The sequence below is a fragment of the Cervus canadensis genome, chromosome 21 (assembly GCF_019320065.1).
Source record: "Cervus canadensis isolate Bull #8, Minnesota chromosome 21, ASM1932006v1, whole genome shotgun sequence".
In the NCBI taxonomy this organism is placed as follows: Eukaryota; Metazoa; Chordata; class Mammalia; order Artiodactyla; family Cervidae; genus Cervus; species Cervus canadensis.
The window spans coordinates 17,094,104-17,117,419 of record NC_057406.1 but is presented as its reverse complement, the minus strand read 5'-3'; the positions used below and the strand labels follow the sequence as shown (position 1 = coordinate 17,117,419).

Below are 23,316 nucleotides of genomic sequence, written 5' to 3'. Positions count from 1 at the left end.
CTCAGGACCACCGAAGCGGGAGGTCAAAGGACCGTGTTGCTCATATAAGGAGATGTTGAAGACTCAGAAGCTCATTGGTGTCTGAGCTTCAGAAAGTGGCAGATGCAGCCTCCGATAGTGCCTAAAATGGTGAAAGGTGTTGCTATTGGCTCTCAGGAGGGAGGATGTAGGGGACGGTCTATATAGACCCCAGTCGGCACCCTGACGCCTCCTCATAGGCTGATCCTGCAGCTGGGACTGTGACCTTGAGGACGTGGGGTTAGGATGGCTCTGGGCAGACACCTCTCCCTCCAGGGATTCTGTGTCCTCCTCCTCGGCACCGTGGTGGGTGGTCAAGGTAAGAGCTACCCCTCTGTCCTGGGTCCATAGCAGGGAGTGGACGCCTTGGTGAAGGGAAATGCGTCTGGGGTTCTGGAGCCGAGCCTCAGTGTTTTTGACCAAAAAGGAACCTCACTGACTGTGAATACTGGTCCCTCTCCTGTGGGGGGTCCATTGGTCATAGCGGCAGATTTTACAGAGCAGTGAGGTTTGGTCTGGACCGAGGTGGATCACCCTGAGTCCCTCCACTGTCTCCCTTTTCTCAGGGAGCTTCCAGGAGTCCCTGTGGCTCCTAGTGTGTGGAAATTCCAGTGACTGAGCTCAGCTGGGCTCTGGGCTGTTCCCACATGCCGCCCATGCCTGGTGTGTGAGCACTGCCTGTGGGTCCCCGTGTTTCCTGTGTCTTCACTCCTGTAGGCTTTGTGCTTGTGTGTGTGTGTGTGTGCAGGTGAGGAGTGTGTGAGGGTGTGTGTGTGTGAGGGTATGAAGAGTGTGTGTGTGTTGTGTGTGTGTGTGTGTGAGTGTGTGTGTGTGTGAAGAAATTGTGTGTGTGAGGGTGTGAAGAGTGTATGTGTTTGTGGAGTGTGTGAGGAGTGTGCAAGTGATGTATGAAGGTGTGTGAGGAGTATGTGTGGGTGAGTGAGGGTGTGTGAGGAGTGTGTGAGTAGTGTGTGAGGGTGTGTGAGGCTGTGTGAGGCTGTGTGTGTGTGAGAGAATATGTGTGTATGGGGGAGTGTGTGAACCTGTGTGTGTGTGTGTGTGTGTGTGTGTGTGTATGTGTGAGGGGAGGTGGAGCCTGTCTGTGTGAGAGGAATGGAGCTGCTGAGCAGGTACTGAGTCTGTTGGTCTGTGAGGCACACAGGGTGTCCACAGGGCTGGTTGTCACGGCTGCTGCATGTAACTGGATCAGAGATAATCTTACACTTGCCTGCCTCTCTCTGGTTCCTCTCCCCCATCCCCGGCTCCCATCTGCTTGTTGCCGTGTCTGTCCAGCACTGGGCTCTGTGAGAAGCTCTGCCTGCTGGCCTCACCTGTTCCCACCAGGTGTCCATTAGGGAGCAAAGAAGCCCGAAGCCAGGAGAGGGTCCTCTTGTCTGTTCAGTTCAGTTCAGTTCAGTCGCTCAGTCGTGACTGACTCCTTGCAACTCCATTGACCACAGCACGCCAGGCAGGCCTGCCTGTCCATCACCAACTCCCAGAGTTTACTCTAACTCATGTCCATTCAGTCAGTGATGTCATCCAACCAGCTCATCCTCTGTCGTCCCCTTCTCCTCCCGCCTTCACTCTTTCCCAGCATCAGGGTCTTTTCAAATGAGTCAGCTCTTCGCATCAGGTGGCCAAAGTATTGGAGTTTCAGCTTCAGCATTGGTCCTTCCAATGAACGACTTGTCCCTCTTGTCTGTAAAGATCAGTTGATGTGCAGCCCCATGTGTGTAAGTTCCCAAGTCCCTGCCCCGGTCCCTGTGATGTTTCCTGTCGTGCTGGGGGCCTGGGACGGTCCTTTCCCCTCCCAGGAGCTGCTGTGACTCTGTAGGGAGCTCTTTCTCTCGTTCCCTCTCCTGTCCCTCCCCAGGAGCTGCTTCCCCCCTGAGTGAGAGTGGAGTATGTCATCAATCCTTCTGTCGTGGTCTGCAAGGTTTCTTTGGACGAATCCGCTGATCTCCTTAGGGGAGTTCTTTTGCGTGACAGAATTTTTTTCTTCTCTTTAGACCTTAGAATTCTCTCTCTGTCTTTGCATTTGGGCAGTTTATTCTGTGAGTCTTGGAGAAGGTTGTTTTGGATTGAAGTTTTGGGGTGACTTATTAGCTTCTTGAACTTAGATGTCCAGATCTTTCCCCAGGTTTGGAAATTCACTGGCTTTCTTTCTTTCTTTTTTAATTATTTGTTTTTCGCTGTGCTAGGTCTCCCTGTTGCATGCAGGCTTCCTCGAGTTGCAGTAAGCAGGGGCTACACTTCGCTGCAGTGCGCAGGCTTCTCACTGCAGTGGCTTCTCTTGCTGCAGACCACAGGCTCCAGGTGCACAGGGTTCAGTAGCTGTGGCTCACTGGTTTAGTTGCTCTGCGGCATGTGGAATCTTCCTGGACCAGGGATTGAACTCATGTCCCCTGCATTGGCAGGTGGATTCTTAACCACTACACCATCAGGGATATCCTCAGCCCTTAATTCTTTTCTCCTTCACTTCTTCAGCTATGACTCCAGTCCACACATTGTTTCTCTTTATGGTGTCCTTAGTTCTCACTGGCTTTCTATATTCCTTTCATTCTCTTTTGGTTCCTCTGTTCGGATTCAACTAATCTTTCTTCTAACACATTGGTTCTTTCTTCTTTTTCTTTCCCTTCATCAAGTCTGTTGTTGAATCTCTGTGTTGAATTCTTCAGTTTACTCATTGTATTGTGCATGTTAAGTCGCCTCAGTCATGGCTGACTCTTTGTGATGCTATGGACTGTAGCCCAGCAGGCTCCTCCAGGCAAGAATACTGAAGTGGGTTGCCATGCACTCCTCCAGGGGATCTTCCAGACCCAGGGATCGAACCCGAGTCTGTTACATTTCCTGCACTTGCAGACAGGTTCTTTACCACTAGCACCACCTGGGAAGCCCATCCATTTATTATTCAGCTTCAGAATATCTGGATGAAGAATTGAAGAAGTGAAAGTCACTCAGTCATGTCTGACTCTTTGTGACCCCATGGATACACAGTCCATGGAATTCTCCAGGCCTGCCTTACTGGAGTGGGTAGTCTTTCCCTTCTCCAGGGGATCTTCCAAACTCAAGGTTGGAACCCAGGTCTCCTGCATTGTAGACTGATTCTTTACCAGCTGAGCCACAAGAGGAGACCAAGATACTGGAGTGAGTAGCCTATTTCTTCTCCAGCAGATATTCCTGACCCAGGAATTGAAGCAGGGTCTCCTGCATTGCAGGTGGATTCTTTACCAACTGAGCTATCAGGAAATCACAAAATATCTGGTTAGTTCTTTTTTACAAAAAAAAATATTTTATATGTCTTTTTGCTCTTCTTATTTAATTTGTATCTTTTTCCTGGTTTCATTAAATATTTGAGTTCTCTTGGAACTCTCTGAGCATCATTTGAAGCATCATTTTGAATTCTTTGTCAGGCAATTCCTGGATCTCCATTACTTTGAGCATGTTACAGGAGGTTTACTGTATTCTTTTGGTGGGAATTTGTTTCCCTGATTCTTCTTGATGTCTTACTCTCTTGTAGATGTCTGCACATTTAGAAAAGCAGTCACCTCTACCAGAATCTATATCCTGATTTCAGTAGAGAAAGCCTTTCACTTCTGGATAGCAGCACATTGGAATGTAATGCAGGGTGCCAAATGCAGAGGCATAAGGTGGCACTGAGTCTGGGAGGGCATGAGATCCATTTGGCTCAGGCTGCTGACATTCACAGCACTGATAACTGTGTGGTGTTTGGCAAGTGTTGCAGGGGGTCTGCCATCACTGGAATGGTTGTTGGTGTCCTCAGCAGCACATCTGGTTCCAGAGCCTAGGAATCATGACCACCAGTGGTGGTGGCCAGAGCTAATGGTGTGCACACATTTGGATTTGGGGGCCTGTTGTAGGTGCCTCTGTGGGGGAGATGATGGTTGCAGGTGCTCATGTTGTGGGAAGGCCTAGGAAGGCAGCAAAGGCCAAGACCAACAACAGCTCATTGCTCAAAATCATGCCCATTGAGCTGGTGATGCTATCTAACCATCTCATCCTGTGCTTCCTTTTTCCTTTTCCTTCAGTCTTTCCCAGCATCAGGGTCTTTTCCAATGAGTCAGCACTTTCATCAGGTGGTCAAAGTATTGCAGCTTCAGCTCCAGCATCAGTCATTTTAATCAATATTCAGGGTTGATTCCTTTTAGGATTGACTGGTTTGATCTACTTGCTGTCCAAAGAACTCTCAAGAGTCTTCTCTAGCACCACAGTTTGAAAGCATCCTTTCTTCAGTGCTCAGCCTTCTTTGTGGTCCAACTCTCACTCCCATACATGACTACTGGAAAATCATCATCTGTGCTGGTTATTAATTCTTTCAGGGGTAAAATCTGCTGCATCTGTCTGCAGAGCAGGTCACTGTGAACTGTGATTTCTCCTGCATGTGGTTGTTATTGGTCCTTTGCTCTTCTTTCTTTTGCCTAGCCATCTCTATAAGACTGGGTCAGCTTTGCAGGTCTGCGTGAAGTGAACCTGAAGCAGGACTTTCATATGGTGCCCCCAAAGGCTAGGGACACTGGTTACTCAGCCTGCTCTTACCCCCCTGGTGAGAGGAACTCTCCTGGTACCCTTGACACTGAGTGATGCTGGTTTGGAGGATGGAATGATGCCACCAAAATGATAGTGTCTTGGCGTGGTCACACTTCTTAGAGTACTCCAGATCTTTCTGGAGCTGTTTTTATTACTGATCACTGTCTAACTTTTGGTCCCTTTTTTTTAGAGGATTGAGGCTGCTGTCTCGTACATCAGCATTTTGATAATGACACATTTGAGATCTTTATTCTTTGAGAGAATATTTTTGAGTGTAGAATTTTAGATTGGCATTTTTTCTCTCTCAATAAATCTAAGGCTTCAGTTTACTCTACCCTGGCATCTCTTGTTGGTCTTGGGGATTTAGATGTTAGTATAGATGTTTCTCAATTTTATATACGTTGTGTGTATCTTAGTATTTTTCTCTTTGTCAATTTTCTTCTGTTATTTTCCATTTTAGTAAAAGTAAGCTAGGTATGTTATAGTAACAAAAACCCAAAGTTTATCCTTATATGACATGCTTTGTTTACTTTGGCAGGACTTCTGATATCATAATTCTTCAAACACTCAGGTTGTTGAATGCTCCACCATTTTATTATGCTCCCACTGCAACAAAGGCTTCAGTATTTGCTGTGGTAAAAACATATTGGCTCTTAAATGTTTCTACGTGGAAGTGACATCGTTTCTCCTCCCAGTTCAATGAATGAGCCAGATAACATGGTTACGCTTAACTTCAAACAGGCAAGGAAATAGTACTATATCCATGTGCTCATAAAAAGAGAATTTTAAATGTTGCTGAACCAATCCATCCTAAAGGAAATCAGTCCTGAATATTTATTGGAAGGACTGATGCTGAAGTTGAAACTCCAATACTTTTACCACCTGATGCGAAGAACTGACTCATTTGAAAAGACCCTGATGGTGGGAAAGTTTAAAGGTGGGAGGACAAGGGGATGACAGAGGATGAGATGCTTGGATGGCATCACTGACTGAATGGATATGAGTTTGAGTAAACTCCAGGAGTTGGTGATGGACAGGGAGGCCTGGCATACTGCAGTCCATGGGGTCTCAAATAATCTGCAACGACTGAGCGACTGAACTGAACTGAACTAAACACTAGTAATGTCTCCATCTATGATGTTCTTACAGAAAGTCCTTTGTATATGCAGAAACCAGAGTCGTTTTATAAGTTAATCGCTAAAGTGACATGTGATCACTTTTGTCAAATTCCATTTGTTAGATGCATGTTGTTAGGTACATTCGAGTGTGGAATTACACAAGGACATGAACACTAGATGGCAGGAATAACCAGGACATTCTAGAGCCTGTTACCCCAGCCCTCTGTTCCTAAGCTGGATGAGGTGCTCCTTATGGAAAGGGAAGGATTAGGAGGATTCCTCCCTGGATCCTGGGTCATGAGCTGTAACTAAGATGGGGAAGCTGGGCCTAGTAGCCTTGGGCACATCTACAGGGAGGGCAGCATCCAGAGTCTCTGACGGCCTGTCCTTGATGGTGTCCTTGGAGCTGGTTCTACAGGCTCCTGAGAAATACATGGTACCTCCCTTCCTGCTCTGTGTTCAGTGATAGCACATTGGGAGTTTAAAGTTGGCCTTGGTGGGACTGTTTATACCACAGAGGTCAGGAAATACTATATCCCATGCACTTTTTTGCTCCTCAGAGAGCTAATATTTTAAATACTTATACCACTGCAAGTCTCCTAAAGTCTTTCCTGTGTCCTGTGTCTGTGTCTCTCTTGCAGATCTGGAGGTGAGGCTGAAGGATGGAGCCCACCACTGTGAGGGGAGAGTGGAAGTAAAGCATCAAGGAGAATGGGGCACAATGGATGATTTCTACTGGAGCTTGAAGGATGCATCTGTAGTGTGCAGACAGCTGGGGTGTGGAGCTGCTGTTGGTATTCCTAAAGAGGCTTATTTTGGACCAGGACTTGGTCCCATTTGGCTTTCGTATACTTCATGTGAAGGGGTAGAGTCAGCTGTCAGTGAGTGTAAGCATTCTAATATTAAAGACTATCGTAATGATAGCTATTCCCACAACTGGGATGCTGGAGTAGTCTGCTCAGGTAAGTCCTGTCTGGTCTGTGTGGGCATCTCTAGCAGGAAGAGCCTCCATCTTATTACCAGAATGACTCGAGATTATGGATACAGCCTTTAGAATATACTTGGGTGAAGGGTCTGTGTGATGTGTCACAGGAGGCAGAGGTGAAGTCAAAAGTTTCATATAGATACAGCTTCTGGGTTCGACTTCTGTGACATGGTCTCATCATGGTAATTGTTCTGTTTTCTTTGACTGGTCAGTAGGGTGTGGCTACATTGTTGCGGGCGGTTCATAGGAGAGTTGTAGGCAACAAGGTTTATCATCCTCATAGGTCCTAAAAGTCAGAGTCACCATACTCCATCAGGTTGGTATGTGGGGGATGTGCCAATAGAACAGGCTCAACCAAGCAATGGTGACCCCAGAAGGTCCTGTGAAGACCCATGGACAAATGACAATACTGGATGTCATGGTGCACTTGCACAAGGAAAAGGTGTGAGAGAAATTCAATGGTGCATTTAAATGTCCTTAGGTCACAGTCAGAGGAGGCCAGAAGTGGGACTTGTGGCAGGGAAAATTCTCATCCCACTGGTGCACTTGACCAATCGAGTGGGGAGCTAACATCACATTTGCAGGGATGTTGAGGGAGCAGGAAAATGAAGTCTTGAAGTCTACAACACAGTAGCTGATGCACATCACGTATAAGAGGCAGTGAAGCTAAGAGTTCATGGGGTTCTCAAGTCAAGAATACTGAAGTGGTTTGCCTTTCCTTCTCCAGTGGACCACATCTTGTCAGAACTCTCCACTAAGACCCGTCTGTCTTGGGTGGCCTTACATGGCATGGCTCATAGTTTCATTGAGTTAGACAAGGCTGTGGTCCATGAACTATGAACTTCCAGATGTTTAAGCTGGATGTAGAAAAGGCAGAAGAACCAGAGATCAAATTGCCAACATCCGTTTGTTCATTGAAAAGGCAGGAGAGTTTGAGAAAAACATCTACTTCTACTTTATTGACTATGCCAAAGCCTTTAACTGTGTGGATCACAACAAACTGGAAAATTCTTCAAGCAATGGGAATGCCAAACCATCTGACCTGCCTCCTGAGAAATCTGTATTCAAGTCAAGAAGCAACAGTTAGAATCGGACATAGAACAGAAGACTGGTTCCAAATCGGGGAAGGAGTATGTCAAGGCTGTATACTGTCATCCTGTTTATTTAACTTATATGCAGAGTACATCATGAGAAATGTTGGACTGAATGAAGCACACATTGGAATCAAGATTGCTGGGAGAAATATCAATAACCTCAGATATGCAGATGACATCACAGTTATGGCAGAAAGTGAAGAACTAAAGAGCCTCTTGACAATAGTGAAAGAGGAAAGTGAAAAAGTTAGCTTAAATCTCAACATTCAGAAACTAAGATCATAGCATCTGGCCCCATCTCTTCCTAGCAAATAGATTGGGTAACAGTGGAAATAGTGACAGACTTCTTTTTTAAACTGCAAAATCGCTGCAGATGGTGACTGCAGCCATGAAATTAAAAGACACTTGCTCCTTGGAAGAAAAGCTATGACCAACCTAGGCAGAATATTAAAAAGCAGAGACATTTCTTTGTCAACAAAGACCCGTCTAGTCAAAGCTATGGTTTTTCCAGTAGTCCTGTATGGAAGTGAGAGTTGGACTATAAAGAAAGCTGAACACCGAAGAACTGATGCTTTTGAACTGTGGTGTTGGAGAAGACTCTTGAGAGTCCCTTGGACAGCAAGGAGCTCCAACGTGTCCATCCTAAAGGAAATCCATCCTGAACATTCATTGGAAGGACTGATGCTGAAGCCGAAACTCCAATCCTTTGGCCATCTTATGCGAAGAACTGACTCATTTGAAAAGACCCTGATGCTGAAAAGATTGAAGGAAGGAGAAGAGGAAACAGAAGATGAGATGGTTGGATGGCATCACCAACTGAATGGACATGAGTTAAAGTAAACTCTGGGAGTTGCTGATGGACAGGGAGGCCTGGCGTGCTGCAATCCATGTGGTTGCAAAGAGTCAGACATAACTGAGCGACTGAACTGAACTGAATTGAACCTAAGAGGACCTGAAGTGACTCCTAAGATGTGCTCAATGCTATCTAAGTATATTTGACCTATGCCAAGGTGGATGCAGTAAAGACTGAAGTGAAACTAGGGTGTGAATGGGTGCTCACAGTATTTGACAGTGTCTAGTTGTGATCACAATGCTGGATTTGATGTCCAGGTTATTAATCACAGCAGAACAGCTGGACTGGAGGAAGATACTGCTAGATATCACAGTGAATTCCCTAAGGTAGAAGGCTGCTCTTAGGATGGTATCACCCCATCTAATGAGATGGTGGGACAGGGGAGCCCTGAGGACACCTGCAGTAGGTCCTTAGCAGCCACAGCCAGTCAGCTCTTGGGTGTTTACGTCGAGGAAGATCATTGGAAAAGTGATCTTTTCTAATTTCACCTTCAGCAGATCTTTGATGATTCTCGTTGAGGCCCTTAAGAAGACAATTCTTTTCCTTTTTAAAAAGTACTTTATTGAGGTATGACTGACATACAAGACTGCCTGATAAGTATGCTTTGTGAAACCGTTACAGCACTTATGTCATAAACCTATCCATCTCTTCAAAATGTTTCCTTCCATTGTCTTTATTATTCTTATTAAAAATAATTATTTTCATTACCATCTTTCTAAATTCCATATATTTGTGTAACCTTATATGCAAAACAGAAAAAGAGACACAGATGTACAGAAGAGACTTTTGGACTCTGTGGGAGAAGGCGAGGGTAGGATGTTTCAAGAGAACAGCACGTATATTATCTATAGTGAAACAGATCACCAGCCCAGGCTGGATGCATGAGACAAGTGCTTGGGGCTGGTACACTGGGAAGACCCAGAGGAATCGGGTGGAGAGGGAGGTGGGAGGGGGGATCGGGATGGGGAATACATGTAACTCCATGGCTGATTCATGTCAATGTATGACAAAACCCACTACAATATTGTAAAGTAATTAGCCTCCAACTAGTAAAAAAAGAATTATTTTCAAGGTGCATTTGAATTTTAGTTAGAAACTTTTATTTTAAGCAAACCTGTTTTCTGGCATCTCAAGTAACCTTCCTCATGGTCACAATGTCCTCATCATGGTTCCAACTGCAGATAAATTTGTGGAGACACTACAGGTGTCTCTACCTTATTTTGATAAATCAGCATCTGGATGAAAATGGAGTGTGTGATGTTGGAACTTTGGGTGAAATTAGAACTCCCAATGTTACCATCCTAAGAATACTGATGTCTTGATATTAATTCCATTTAAGATACATTTAAAAGTAGAGAACTGGAGAGTGCTCTGATATTTAAACCTTTATTGTGGTTTGTACTCCCTGACGACCATTGCTCTAACTTCAGTCAGTTCAGTTCAATTCAGTCACTCAGTCGTGTCTGACTCTTTGCGACCCCATGAATCACAGCATTCCAGGCCTCCCTGTCAATCACAAACTCCCGGAATTTACTCAAACACATGTCCACCGAGTTGGTGATGCCATCCAGCCATCTCACCCTCTGTCATCCCCTTCTCCTCCTGCCCCCCAATCCCTCCCAGCATTAGGGTCTTTTCCAATGAGTCAACTCTTCACATGAGGTGGCTCTAACTTAGGCTCTCACATTTTTATGAATGGTTCCAGGTTCCTTCTATTTCTCTTTTTGTCCCTAGTTTCCTCCCCTTGGTCTGTCTTTTCCGTATCTTCAGACATGTTTTAATGATGCGAAGATAAGTCAAAGTGGTAGTGATGTAGCAGAGATAAGATTAGAATAGCATGTCTTTTCATTATCTTAATCAAAATTGAACTCTTGGAGTTTCTTCTGCTCAACCTTAGGAGTCAGGTATGGAAGAGAAATTTCAGCCTCAGTAGTGGATTGCTGGAAGTGAAGTACCATGTTTAGGAGAAATGTAGAATGGAAACAATGACCAGAGAAGAACGTAGAGAGGCTTGTTTGAAATAATGAGGAGATGTCATGGGGTTCAGGAGGAAGATTTGGAAGGGAACACACAAATTGTGAAGGACTGTGGTGCAAGTGTTCCACGTTGCTTCAGTCCTGTCCTACTCTTTGCGACCCCATGGACCATAGGATTCTCCAGGCAAGAATACTGGAGTGGGTTGCCATTTCTTTCTCTAGGGGATCTTCCTTGCCCAGGGATCAAACCTGGGTGTCCTGCATTGCAGGCAGAGTTTTGGTTATCTTCTGAGCCACCAGAAACTACAGTATTGAAGTACAAAATGGTGAGGGGATGAAGATGCAAGGATTGCAGGAGGGGAGGATTGGAAAGATGCAGGTCAATTTGTACTGTCACCACAGCCTCTGTGTGACACTTCCTTCCTGCCCTCATTCCTTCCCTCCCTCTCTTCCTTTATCTTGTTGTGGGAGTCATTTCTGAGCTCTGTGGAAGTGCTAGCATTTGTAGCTGGCAGTTTTCTTAGTGGAAAATTTTTATAATATGGATTCTGTTTATTTATCAAATATGTTTACTCATATTTTTCTCTTTTTTTTTTGGTATCAGATTTTGGTGAGTTGTGTTTCGTAAGTAATGTGTTTTCAAGGACTTGACTCATTTTACAAAAAAATTTCCAATTAGTAACACTGGTTCATGTATCATATCCTTAGATGTTGGGAAGATCTACAATAATACTCCTCCTTTTGTTACTGGTGCCTCTTTTTTCTTAATTGGTTTTGCTAGAAGATTATCAGTGTTAATGTTCTTTTTAAGAGAATCATTCATGGACTCTATTGATTTTCTTGATTGCATATTTGCTTTCTTCTTAATTGATTTCTATACTCAGTTTTCATTCCTCTTTTTCAGTTATGATTGCTGTTGCTTTTGTAGATTCTTGAGGTGGAGTCTTGGATCATTTCCTTCTGTTTCTATTTTTATTCTAATATAATCGTCAAGGTTCTAAATTTTCTTCTAAGCATCACTTTATTTTTAACCCACCAGTTTTGATACTATATAATTTCTTTTGTATTTTATCATAAAATATTTCTTTTTCTCTGAATGCATTCTTTGTCTTATAGTCTGACTTTGTATGATATTAATTTAGATATTATATACAGTTTTCTCTGATTTGTGCTTGCATGGTATGTAATTTTTACTTCTTTAATATGTTTCTGTGTTTATATTTAAACATATCTATGTTTGTAGACAGTATGTTATTTTGTCTTACTTTATCTGGTCTGATTATTTTGTTTTTTATTTGGAGTACTTAAATGATTTACATTTAATATAATTATTGATATAATTGAGTTTAAATGTACTTGCCTGCTATTTGTTATATCTTTGTTCTTATTTTAATCTTCGAGTATATTTTGTCATTTTAGTTTAAATACTCTATTGGTTTATTAATCATATCAGATTTTTAGGTGATAATAATGTTGAATTATTTTTTTTTTAATTTAAAATAATTTTTATTTATTTTTGGCTGTGCTGGGTCTTCACTGATGCATGGGTTTTTCTCTAGCTGTGGAGATCAGAGGCTACTCTCTAGTTGCAGTGCACGAGGTTCTCATTGCGGTGGCCTCTCCTGTTTTGGAGCACAGGCTCTATGGCGCCCAAGCTTCAGTAGTCGTGGCCCCTGGGCTCTAGAGCACAGGCTCACTAGTTGTGGTGCACGGGCTTAGTTGCTCCGTGGTATGTGGGACCTTCCTAGACCACAGATCGATCCCACGTCTTCTGCATTGGCAGGTGGAGTCTTCAGCACTGAACCACCTGGGAAGCCCAGTGTTGAATTATTAATCTCTAATTACACTTTACCTTGAAGTGATATTATGTCACAACATGCAATGTCAGTCACTATGCTTTTCTTCCACTTTCCTGTTCTTGTCGTTAGTGCTATCATTGTCATACATTCTACTTTTAAATTTATTATGAATCTTATAGTTTGTTGCTAATACATTTGGGTTAAATCTTCTAATAGAGAATCAGCATTTGGCACAGTCTCTATAGCTTTGAGAGGTCCCTGTTTTCATCTGCTGTCATCTCCCTTTAACTTGAAGAACTTTCTGAGGCAGTTTTGTGTAGTGTGTGTCTGGTGGCCTCCAAGTCTATCATCTTTCGTTGACCTGAAATCATTTTAATTTTCATTCAGTTTTGAAAAGTATTTTCACAGGTTATTAAATTCTAGGTTAACAAATGCCCAACCCCAATACTTTACATATGTTTTTACATTGTTATCTGACTTTCATTGCTTCCAACAAAGTCAGTAAATAATACTTATCCTTTTGTTTCCTGTATATAATGTGTCAAACTTTCCTGGCTGCTCTTAAGATATTTTTGTTTAGTTTGTTGAATTTCAGTAATTACATTGTCAAGTTTTCTGAGAATGGTTTCATTATCTTGTTTGGGTTTTGTTTAGCTTTTTGGGTGAGTGGGTTTACAGCTTTCAATAACTTTAGGAAAATTTCATTCATCTTTTCTTAACATTTTCCTGCACATCCCTTATTCTGAATCTCCAAATACACATATTTTATATATTTTGATATTATCCCACATGCCATTGAATTTCCATTCATATTTTTCTGCCTTTTTACTCTCTTTGGTTCAGTTTAGATAGTCTCTACTGCTGTGTTTCACTTCCCAATTCTTTTATTCTGCAATGTCTAGTCTCTTGTGTAATTAATCCAAATAATTGTTCATCCCAATACTATATTATTCAGTTTCAGAAATCTCATTTGTCTATTTTTCCTAGTTTTTCTCCCTGTTTATTTTTATGCTTCATTAAGCAAATTGATATTAGGAGTTTAAGGAGCTGTTCAGCCAATTCAATCATTTCTGTAATTTCTGAACCTACTTTAAATGATTGCTTGTTAAAAATGTGTTACGGGTTAAATTTCTCTCTTTTGGAAATTCTAATAATTTTTTGGTTGGATGTTGGGCATCACTAAACAGTCCTTTACCAGGAAGAACTTTAGAAATAAACAATCAGAACACACCCAGAAATCAGGGAATTATCCTTGATGAATTAAATAAAGTTTTTTCATTGGGTTATCTTCATTCAGTTCAAAATGTGTTCCTTTGATGACCAAACGATGAACTTTTATTTTGGTTTTCCTCCTTTAATTTCAAAACTTCCTTGATCCCACCTTGCCTGCCATATGCCCCACCTACATCCTACTCCTTCAGCAGTAGCTATCCTTTCTGATTTTCTTTTCCATCCATCTGTATCTTTTAAAATGGTGTTTGCTTGCCTAAAGTGGGAGAAATGAGAAAGGATAGCAGCTTAGGTAGTAGATGAGAGGAGCAGAGGGTGATGTAATATGCTGACAAGCTATTCAACAAGTGTTTCCCACAAATATTTACATGTCTTATGCATATTGAGACTTTTTCAAATTGAGGCTCCAAATTATGGCTTGTTTGGTCACTTCTTCCTCCTCCTTCTTCTTCCTCCTTTTTGGCAACATGCCATCTTCTTTGAGAACTGTAAAACATTCATGAAAGAAATTAAAGACAAATGATCAATGGAAAGTCATTCTGTGTTTCTGGCTTGAAATAATCAATATTGTAAAAATGCCTGTACTTCTCAAAGTGATCTACAGATTTAATGCAATTCCTATCTAAATCCCAATAGCATTCTTTACAGAAATAGGAAAACAATCTTAAAATATGAGTGTGTGGTTTAATTTTTATATATTCACGAATTCCTGTTTTCTGATCATTATTGAATTTTAGTTCCATTCCATTATGGTCATGAAAGATGCTTGAAATTATTTTTAATAGTTTTGAATTTGTTAAGACTTATGTGTAACCTAGCCTGGAGAATATTCTATGTGTGCTTGAAAAGAATGCACATTTTTCTGTGGTTAGAATTAGTACAATGATAGTATTAAAATCATTTATTATCAGCCCTTAGCATTTTCTACGAGTCCTGTTTGAGAAGAAAAACCATTAATAGGAGATGATCTGGAAACTCAGCTGTCCGGTACACACCCACTGAGAGCACACCCTCCCCCAGCTTCTTTGACAAATCCTAGGGTTTCAAGAGAGATGGCTGGGACTCTCTCTCTATGACTCTCTGGGTTTTCTTAATGCATTTTCTTTCCCACTGAGGTCGCTGAAGGAATTCATGGAATTTTTTGTCATGAAAAAGTATCAGAAAGACAAGATGTGATGACATAAATGTGAATTAGTGATAGTGTCCATATTTCTTCTCTGGAGCCGTCACTCGCCTACAGGTTGGCACGCCCTCATGGATGCAGCCTCAGGACTTTCCCTAACCTAAGTCACTTGAGGACTAGCTCCTGGGAGAGAAAACTGGTCAGAATATTAGCCCCACAAGTCCCACGAAAGCTTTCTAAGCTTGTCTGGATGCTAGGTCTCTAATGGCATAACCCATGTCCCTCTGGGTGGGTTCTGTTCTGCATATCTCTACGTTCAAGTTTAAGTGCCTGAATATTATACAGTGTCCTTGGATCTGTATATAGGCCCTAGGCTGCTAAATGAGAAATTCATTTCTCCAACCAATGCCAAACCGTGTTTCCAGTATTCAGCCATTCCAGTGATCTGAATTGGGCTCTGTAGTTTCCAGGCTCCTAGACCAAAGAATTCACATTTCTAACCAGTCTCAAAGTGTATGTTCTTGGGATTCAACCATTCCAAACTGACCTTGTAATCCTTCTGGATTTCTCTTCAGAAACCTGCTCATGAAAATTCAATTATGACAATAACTGTCAAAGACTCTCTTCATGCTCCAAGCCTAAAAAGAAAAACTTTCACACCACTGCCTGTGAGGTGCGGTTTCCAGTTGCCAAGTCAGTACCACGAACACTCACTGGTTTTGTTGTTGTTTCCTCTTAGGATTTGTGCGTCTGGCTGGAGGGGATGGACCCTGCTCAGGGCGAGTAGAAGTGCATTCTGGAGAAGCCTGGATCCCAGTGTCTGATGGGAACTTCACACTCCTCACTGCCCAGGTCATCTGTGCAGAGCTGGGGTGTGGCAAGGCTGTGTCTGTCCTGGGACATGTGCCCTTCAGAGAGTCCGATGGCCGGGTCTGGGCTGAAGAGTTCAGGTGTGAGGGGGAGGAGCCTGAGCTCCGGGTCTGCCCCAGAGTGCCCTGTCCAGGCGGCACGTGTCAGCACCATGGAGCTGCTCAGGTTGTCTGTTCAGGTGAGATGCAGGTCAGGACTAACCTCCCTGCACTCTCTGTTGGGGTAAGAAAAGTATGAGATTTTGCTGAAATCCTATCTTCTACCAGCATACTCGGAAGTCCGGCTCATGACAAACGGCTCCTCTCAGTGTGAGGGGCAGGTGGAGATGAACATTTCTGGACGATGGAGAGCGCCCTGTGCCTCCCACTGGAGTCTGGCCAACGCCAATGTTGTCTGTCGTCAGCTCGGCTGTGGAGTCGCCATCTCCACCCCCAGAGGACCACACTTGGTGGAAGGAGGAGATCAGATCTTAACATCCCGATTTCACTGCTCGGGGGCGGAGTCCTTCCTGTGGAGTTGCCCTGTGACTGCCCTGGGTGGGCCTGACTGTTCCCATGGCAACACGGCCTCTGTGATCTGCTCAGGTAAGAGAGAGGGAAGGGCTACTGGTACTCAGGATGCCCCTGGAGTGAAATGTCCCCAAGAGCAGAGAGTGAGGTTAAACGGGCTTCAAAGTCAGATATTTTGTGGTGAAATATAGATCTTCTCATTGTTCATTCCTTTTTCAGCTCAATGCAAGAAGTGTGAAGTTGGATAACATATTTTTAAGCAACATCCTGCTTACATAAAATCATAGAAAACAATGTAGGAGCAGTAAGTATAGACCTCAGTATGAACCCCAGTCCAGAGTGACAAAGACATTGTCCCCAGCACCACAGTCACTATTGTCCCTAGTAACTGTGTCTTCCCTCCTCTAAAGGGAAAATCACTTAGTTAATTTCTGCTAACATAGAGAGTTTTATCAATGTTTGAACTTTATTTAAAATGATGCAGTATATTTCATCTTTTGTATCTAATTTCGTAGACTCAAAATTATGTTTGGGATTCACACGTGATGTTGTTTATTGTAGCACTTTTTTTTTTTTTTTTTTTTTACTGTAGAGTATGCTTTGAATGATCACATGGCCATGTACTGATCCATTCTACTGACAGTATAAATCTGGGTTATTTATATGATACTACAACTTATCATGACAATGTCTTTGCATGCAAATATGTATTACTTATTTTCCATGTTTAACCCTTGGTCTTTTATTTTCATTTTCTTAATCAAATGGTGTCCTTTGATGAACTCATTTCTTAATCTCATAGAAATACATTTACTACCTTTTTTCTGTACATTTAATGCTTCTTATATCCTTTAAAAAAGAATTTTGCCTACTCCAAGATCATAAAAACACTCTCTAAGAGTATCTTACAAAAACATTATTTTTCTCTTGCATATTATTGTGCATTCCTTCTGGGATTGCTTTCTGTGTAAGATAAGGGTCAGGTTTCATATGGACATCCAATTGACTCAGAATCTTTTTCTGAAGACTCTTTGCCCCACTGCAGTGCTGCCTTCATCATAAGCAGAAGGGCAAGCATGTCTGTCTTTTTTGAGACTCTCTATTCTGTTCCATGTTATCATTTGTTTATCCTGGCATCAATACTGCATTTTCTTTACTATCATACCTTTGTAGTTGTTGCTGTTCAATGGCTAAGTCAAGTCTGACTCTTTGTGACCCTGTGGACTATAGCACACCAGGCTTCCCTGTCCTTCACCATCACCCTGAGTTTCAAACTTTGTAGTAAGTCAGAATAATTTTAACTTCCAAGAGTTACTTTACATTAACTCTACTAACATCGTTGCTTTTCTTTTCTATTCTTTTCTTTTTTCATTTATTTTTATTAGTTGGAGGCTAATTACTTTACAGTAACGTAGTGGGTTTTGTCATACATTGACATGAATCAGCCATGGAGTTACATGTACTCCCCATCCCAATCCCCCCTCCCACCTCCCGCTCTACCCAATCCCTCTGAGTCTTCCCAGTACACCAGGCCCGAGCGAATATTGTTGCTTTTCTTACCAACTGTGTTGGTCATTCTTGGTTGCTTGTATTTTGTATGAATTTAGAAATTAGCTTGTCATTTTCACCAAAAGAAAAGCTTAAGGGTATTTTCATTGAGATTAGATTTAAAAAGTTGAGAGTAGACATAGAAATTTGAGAATGATCGACACTGACAATGTTGAGTTTTCGAATCATTGACATAATACATCCCTCCATTCGGTTAGATCCTGAATTTCTCCCAGAGATTTTGCCCATTTTTTACTAGGATTTCTCCTAGGTATTTTATTCTTGATGTTATGAGTATTTTTGTGAGTGTCCTGGCAATGAATTCTCTTTGACTTGTTTTCATCTTTTAACTCTTCAAATTTTGATGTATGCTGAGACATAAAAATGTTTGGAATAAATATAAAAATGACCTTATGACATTTATGTGGGTTTCTAAATATTAGTATCAATATTTTCCTTTAATCTGTGTGTGTGAGTGTCTTTCCTTCTCGATTCCCCTTCTGCCCCATTTATCCTTAAATATGTAAATTCTTTTTGAATTAAGTTGAAGACATGATGTTCCTTTACCCTTAGAACAGTTCTGGGAATTTCCTTACAGAACCAGAGTTCAGTCACGTCTTTAAATGACTTCAGCTCCAAGTGACACCTAATTGCAGCACTGAAAGACCCCACTGAAAGACTACCAAACTGAGTTTCTTCCTGATTAATGATCCAAAGTCATAAGCAAAACGAAGTACATAGTTTTTTCTTCAACTACTAAGTTTTGCCTTTTCATACTGATGAAATTGCCAACATCTGTTGGATCACAGAAAAAGCAAAAGAGTTCCAGAAAAACATCTACTTCTGCATTACTGACTACGCCAAACTTTGACTATGTGGGTCACAACAAACTGTGAAAAATTCGTCAAGAAATGGGAATACCAGACCACCTTATCTTCCTCCTGATAAATCTGTATGCAGGTCAAGAAGCAATAGTTAGAATTGGACATGGAACAACAGACTGTTTCCAAATTGGGCAAGGAGTACATCAAGGCTATATATTGTCACTCTGCTTATTTAACTTATATGCAGAGTACATCATGCAAAATGCTAGGCTGGATGAAGCACAAGCTGGAATCAAGTTTGTCAGGAGAAATATCAATAACCTCAAATATGCGGATGATACCACCCTGATGGCAGAAAGCTAACAGGAAGTGAAGAGCCTCTTGATGAAAGTGAAAGAGGAGAGTGAAAACGCTGGCTTAAAACCCAACATTCAGAAAACTAAGATCATGGCATCTGGTCCCATCACTCCATGGCAAATAGATGGGGAAACAATGGAAAGAATGAGAGACTTTATTTTCTTGGGCTCCAAAATCACTGCAGATGGTGACTGCAGCCATGAAATTAAATGATGCTTGCTCCTTGGAGGAAAAGCTATGACCAATCTAGACAACATGTTAAAAAAGAGAGACATTACTTTGCTGACAAAGGTAGGTCCATCTGGTCAAAGCTGTGATTTTTCCAGTAGTTATGTATGGATGTAAGAGTTGGACCATAAAGAAAGTTGAGCTCTGAAGATTTAATGCTTTTGAACTGTTGTGTTGGAGAAGACTCTTGAGAGTCTCCTGGAATGCAAGGAGATCAAACCAGTGGATTCTAATGGAAATCAGTCCTGAATATTCATTGGAAGGAAGCTGAAGCTCCAGTACTCTGGTCGCCTGATGCCAAGAACTGACTCATTGGAAAAGATACCAAGAAAGATTGAGGGTGAGAGAAGAAGGGGATCACAGAGGAAGAGATGGTCCATCTCATCCATCACCGACTTGTTGGACATGAGTTTGAGCAAACTCCAGGAGTTGGTGATGAACAGGGAAGCCTGGCAAGCTTCAGTTAATTGGGTCACAAAGAGTTGGACATGACTGAGCAACTGAACTGAACTGAACCAAGGATTTTTGGAAAAACTGCTATACAACAATGTAACCAGAACTCTTGCTATGTGGCCTGAATTTCTAAATTGAAGAATATCCTCTGATTTTGCATTTTGATGTTTCTACTTTATGCTGAGCTAATGTGTGGCCACACTTATTCTTTAGTTCTTAATTGCAGCTAACAAGTTTTTCAGCTCTAGAAATATTTGGTTTTTGTTATCATTTCTCTGCAAAGATACACATTTTGTCAATTAATTCCATAAGCACTTTAACCGTGGCTATTTATATTCTCTGCCAGGTAATTCTAGCAGCTGAAAGCCCTGGGAATTCTTTCTAATGTCTCCTTTTTCCTTTCCGTTTTTAATGAGATCTATTTTATTCAAGTGTTTGTTTTAAAGATAGACATTGAAGAAATTGTAGAACTCTTTCAGAAAGAATGTTATTTTGCTTTTACTGAGGGATAGATTTCAGCTTCCCTGTGGCTCAGATGGTAAAGAATCTGCCTGCGGTGTGGAAGACCTGGGTTTGATCCCTGGTTTGGGAAGATCCCCTGGAGGAGGGCATGGAAACGCACTCCAGTATTCTTGCCTGAAAAATCCAATAGTTAGAGGAGACTGGTGGGCTATAATCCAAGGTGTTGCAGAGAGCCGGACATGCTTGAGCAGCTAATCACTGCACAGGGATAAATTTAGGAATACAACAACTTACTTAACTCATTCTTACAAGAACACTGGCGCTAAAACAGAAATTGTGGTACTCTCCAGGGAGAAGGTGAACACTAACAGCATGATAACTTTACTGCTGGGTCACTGCTTTCATCCTAGGCTCCATCACGAGGTCATTATTTCCCTTAAATCAGTTTCCTGTTCTTCAACCCTTCCAGACTTCTGATCATTGTTGTTTCTTTAGGAAACCAGACTCAGGTGCTGCCTCAGTGCAACCACTCTATGTCAGAACCAGCCGGCTCTGCGGCCTCAGTGGAGAGCGGCCCTTATTGCTCAGGTGAGGGTCCCACAAGACAAAAGACCCTTCTCAACCCCTGGGATCACCGCGCCATTGTCCCATTTCTCTCTCCTCAGACAGCAGACAGCTCCGCCTGGTGGACGGGGGCGGTCCCTGCGCCGGGAGAGTGGAGATCCTTGACCAGGGCTCCTGGGGCACCATCTGTGATGGTGGCTGGGACCTGGACGATGCCCGCGTGGTGTGCAGGCAGCTGGGCTGTGGAGAAGCTCTCAGTGCCACGGGGTCTGCTCACTTCGGGGCGGGATCAGGGCCCATCTGGCTGGACGACCTGAATTGCACAGGAAAGGAATCCCACGTGTGGAAGTGCCCTTCCCAGGGCTGGGGGCGGCAGGACTGCAGACACAAGCAGGACGCGGGGGTCATCTGCTCAGGTCTGCGCTGCGCACTGTCCACAGGCTGGGGGAGGGGTGGGGCCCTGGAGGACGGGGTCTGAGCCCCGATGGAGAGATGCCGAAAGGACCAGAGAAGGAGGCTTCCTCCCATGGAGCCTGTCTTTCCAGCAGACGTGAAGAGGAGGTGCTTTCACTTCCTCCTGCAATAGCTGACGATCTGGTCCTTTCTTCTCAGCAGTGTTTCCTGGCAGAGCCGTTTCTTACAGTTTTTCTTGAAAGCAAGGCTCTCTCTCCAGTTACATACAAAAATTTTAAACCCACGGTACTAGTTTCCTTTTGCTTCCCTAACAATTTACCGATTAGTGGTTTAAATAACATATATTCATTTCCTTACTCTTCTCAAGCTTAGATGTCCAGCAGGGATCTCACTGGGCTGGGATCAAGGCTTCAGCAGGGCAGCATCACTTTTGTGGCTCTAGGGGGGAATCTGTTTCTTGCCTTTTCAAACTTCTTGAAACCACCTACATCCTTTCCTTCACAGCACCCTTCATCCATTATCAGACCAGCAATGCTGCAGGCCTCCAACCATCATCCTGAGTCACATCTCTCTCTCTCTCTCTAACCAGAGCTAATAAAAGTATTGCACATTTAAGGATAGTGGGTCTAAGGATGTGGTAGGAATCAGCTCACATTGTTAATACAATATTCTAGCTTAAACTCACCATCCCGAGGTCCTTACCTTATTCACATCTGTAAATCCCTCTTGTCAGGTACAGCAACATAGTCACAGGTTACAGAGATTGGGATATGGACATTTTTAGATTAATTATTATCCCTATCTCCCTAATATCCACATCACATCCCTTTAACATACTCTTCAAAAATATTGTCAGGAAGCAGCATTCAGCTGCCCCTCCCTGAATAGTGCCCACACAGTTTGGTCTTCCTCTCAATTCATATCCACTACACCATTGTGGTAGAAATAGAAGGACAGACACAAATGGACAAAGTCAGTTAAAAGGGAGGTGATGTCAGTCTTGTCATCTGGTGGGTATCTCTTGAACAAGGTCAGAGATGAATGTTCACCATTTCTAGAAGAAAGGGAAACCTAGAACATCCTGCAAAGTTTTCACTGTGTCCTGTCTTCTCCCCTTTCAACCTTAGAGTTCCTCGCCCTCAGGATGGTGAGCGAGAAGCAGCAGTGTGCTGGGTGGCTGGAAGTTTTCTACAACGGGTCCTGGGGCAGTGTCTGCCGCAACCCCATGGAAGATATCACTGTGTCCATGATCTGCAGACAGCTTGGCTGTGGGGACAGTGGAACCCTCAACTCTTCTCTTGCTCTTAGAGAAGGTTCTAGACCCCAGTGGGTGGATGGAATCCAGTGTCGGAAAACTGACACCTCTCTCTGGCAGTGTCCTTCTGACACTTGGAATTACACTTCATGCTCTCCAAAGGAGGAAGCGTATATCTCGTGTGAAGGTGACTTACTGTCTGTTTCTGTGTGTCTGTCCCAACCTTGTAGGATGCAGTGAGATTTGGTATTTTAAAATCTAAATGATGAGTTTAATTTGGGTCCACAAAATGACATTAAATGAAAATGTTAGTTGCTAAGTCGTTTCCGACTCTTTGAGACCACATGGACTGTAGCCTGCCAGGCTCCTCTGTCTGTGGAATTCTCCAGGCAAGAATACTGGAATGGGTTGCCATTCCCTTCTCCAGGGTATCATCCTGACCCAGGTATGAAAATTGGGTCTCCCACACTGCAGTCAGATTCTTTACTGTCTGAGCCACCAGAGAAGCCTAAATGAGGTAAGAATGACACTAATTTAATCCACATATTCCAACCTTGTTTGTTAACATTTTTAATTAAGATGTAATTCTCGTAGCCTTATATTAGTTTGAAGTGTACAACATAGTGTTTATGTATTTGTACATATTGGTAAATCATCACCACACACAGTAATATCCATTACCACATGCAGTTACAATATTTTTCTTATGATCCCACAAGTAAGAATTTGCATGCTGCAACTAAGACCCAGCCCAACCAAATAAATACTTAATTTTAAAAGAGAGTATTATTTTCTTCATAGTCTTGATGTAAGAGAATGCATCATATTTTTTTTGTCCACATTGGTGAACTCCGGAAGTTGGTGACGGACAGGGAGGCCTGGCATGCTGTGATTCATGGGGTCGCAAAGAGTCGGACACGACTGAGCGGCTGAACTAACCTGAACTGAACAGCTTCCCTGGTAGGTCAACTGGTAAAGAATCCGCCTGCCATGCAGAAGACCCTGGTTTGATTCCTGAGTCTGGAAAATCCGCTGGAGAAGGATAAAGTGCTCACAACAGTATTCTTGGGCTTCCCTTGTGACTCAGC

The 23,316-nt window shown here is 42.7% G+C and overlaps 1 protein-coding gene across 1 annotated transcript in view; it reads left to right on the top strand.

The window, feature by feature from the left end:
• Positions 1-233: 233 nt before the first annotated feature.
• Positions 234-23,316, top strand: part of LOC122423336 (antigen WC1.1-like) — a 56,665-nt gene continuing 33,582 nt past the window's right edge. The window contains exons 1-7 of the mRNA XM_043440289.1: positions 234-337; positions 6,326-6,646; positions 15,484-15,792; positions 15,881-16,198; positions 20,491-20,583; positions 20,661-20,975; positions 22,101-22,415. Of these exons, the coding sequence (XP_043296224.1) occupies positions 265-337; positions 6,326-6,646; positions 15,484-15,792; positions 15,881-16,198; positions 20,491-20,583; positions 20,661-20,975; positions 22,101-22,415 (1,744 nt within the window). The 5' untranslated portion in view covers positions 234-264. The remainder of the gene's footprint in view (positions 338-6,325; positions 6,647-15,483; positions 15,793-15,880; positions 16,199-20,490; positions 20,584-20,660; positions 20,976-22,100; positions 22,416-23,316) is intronic.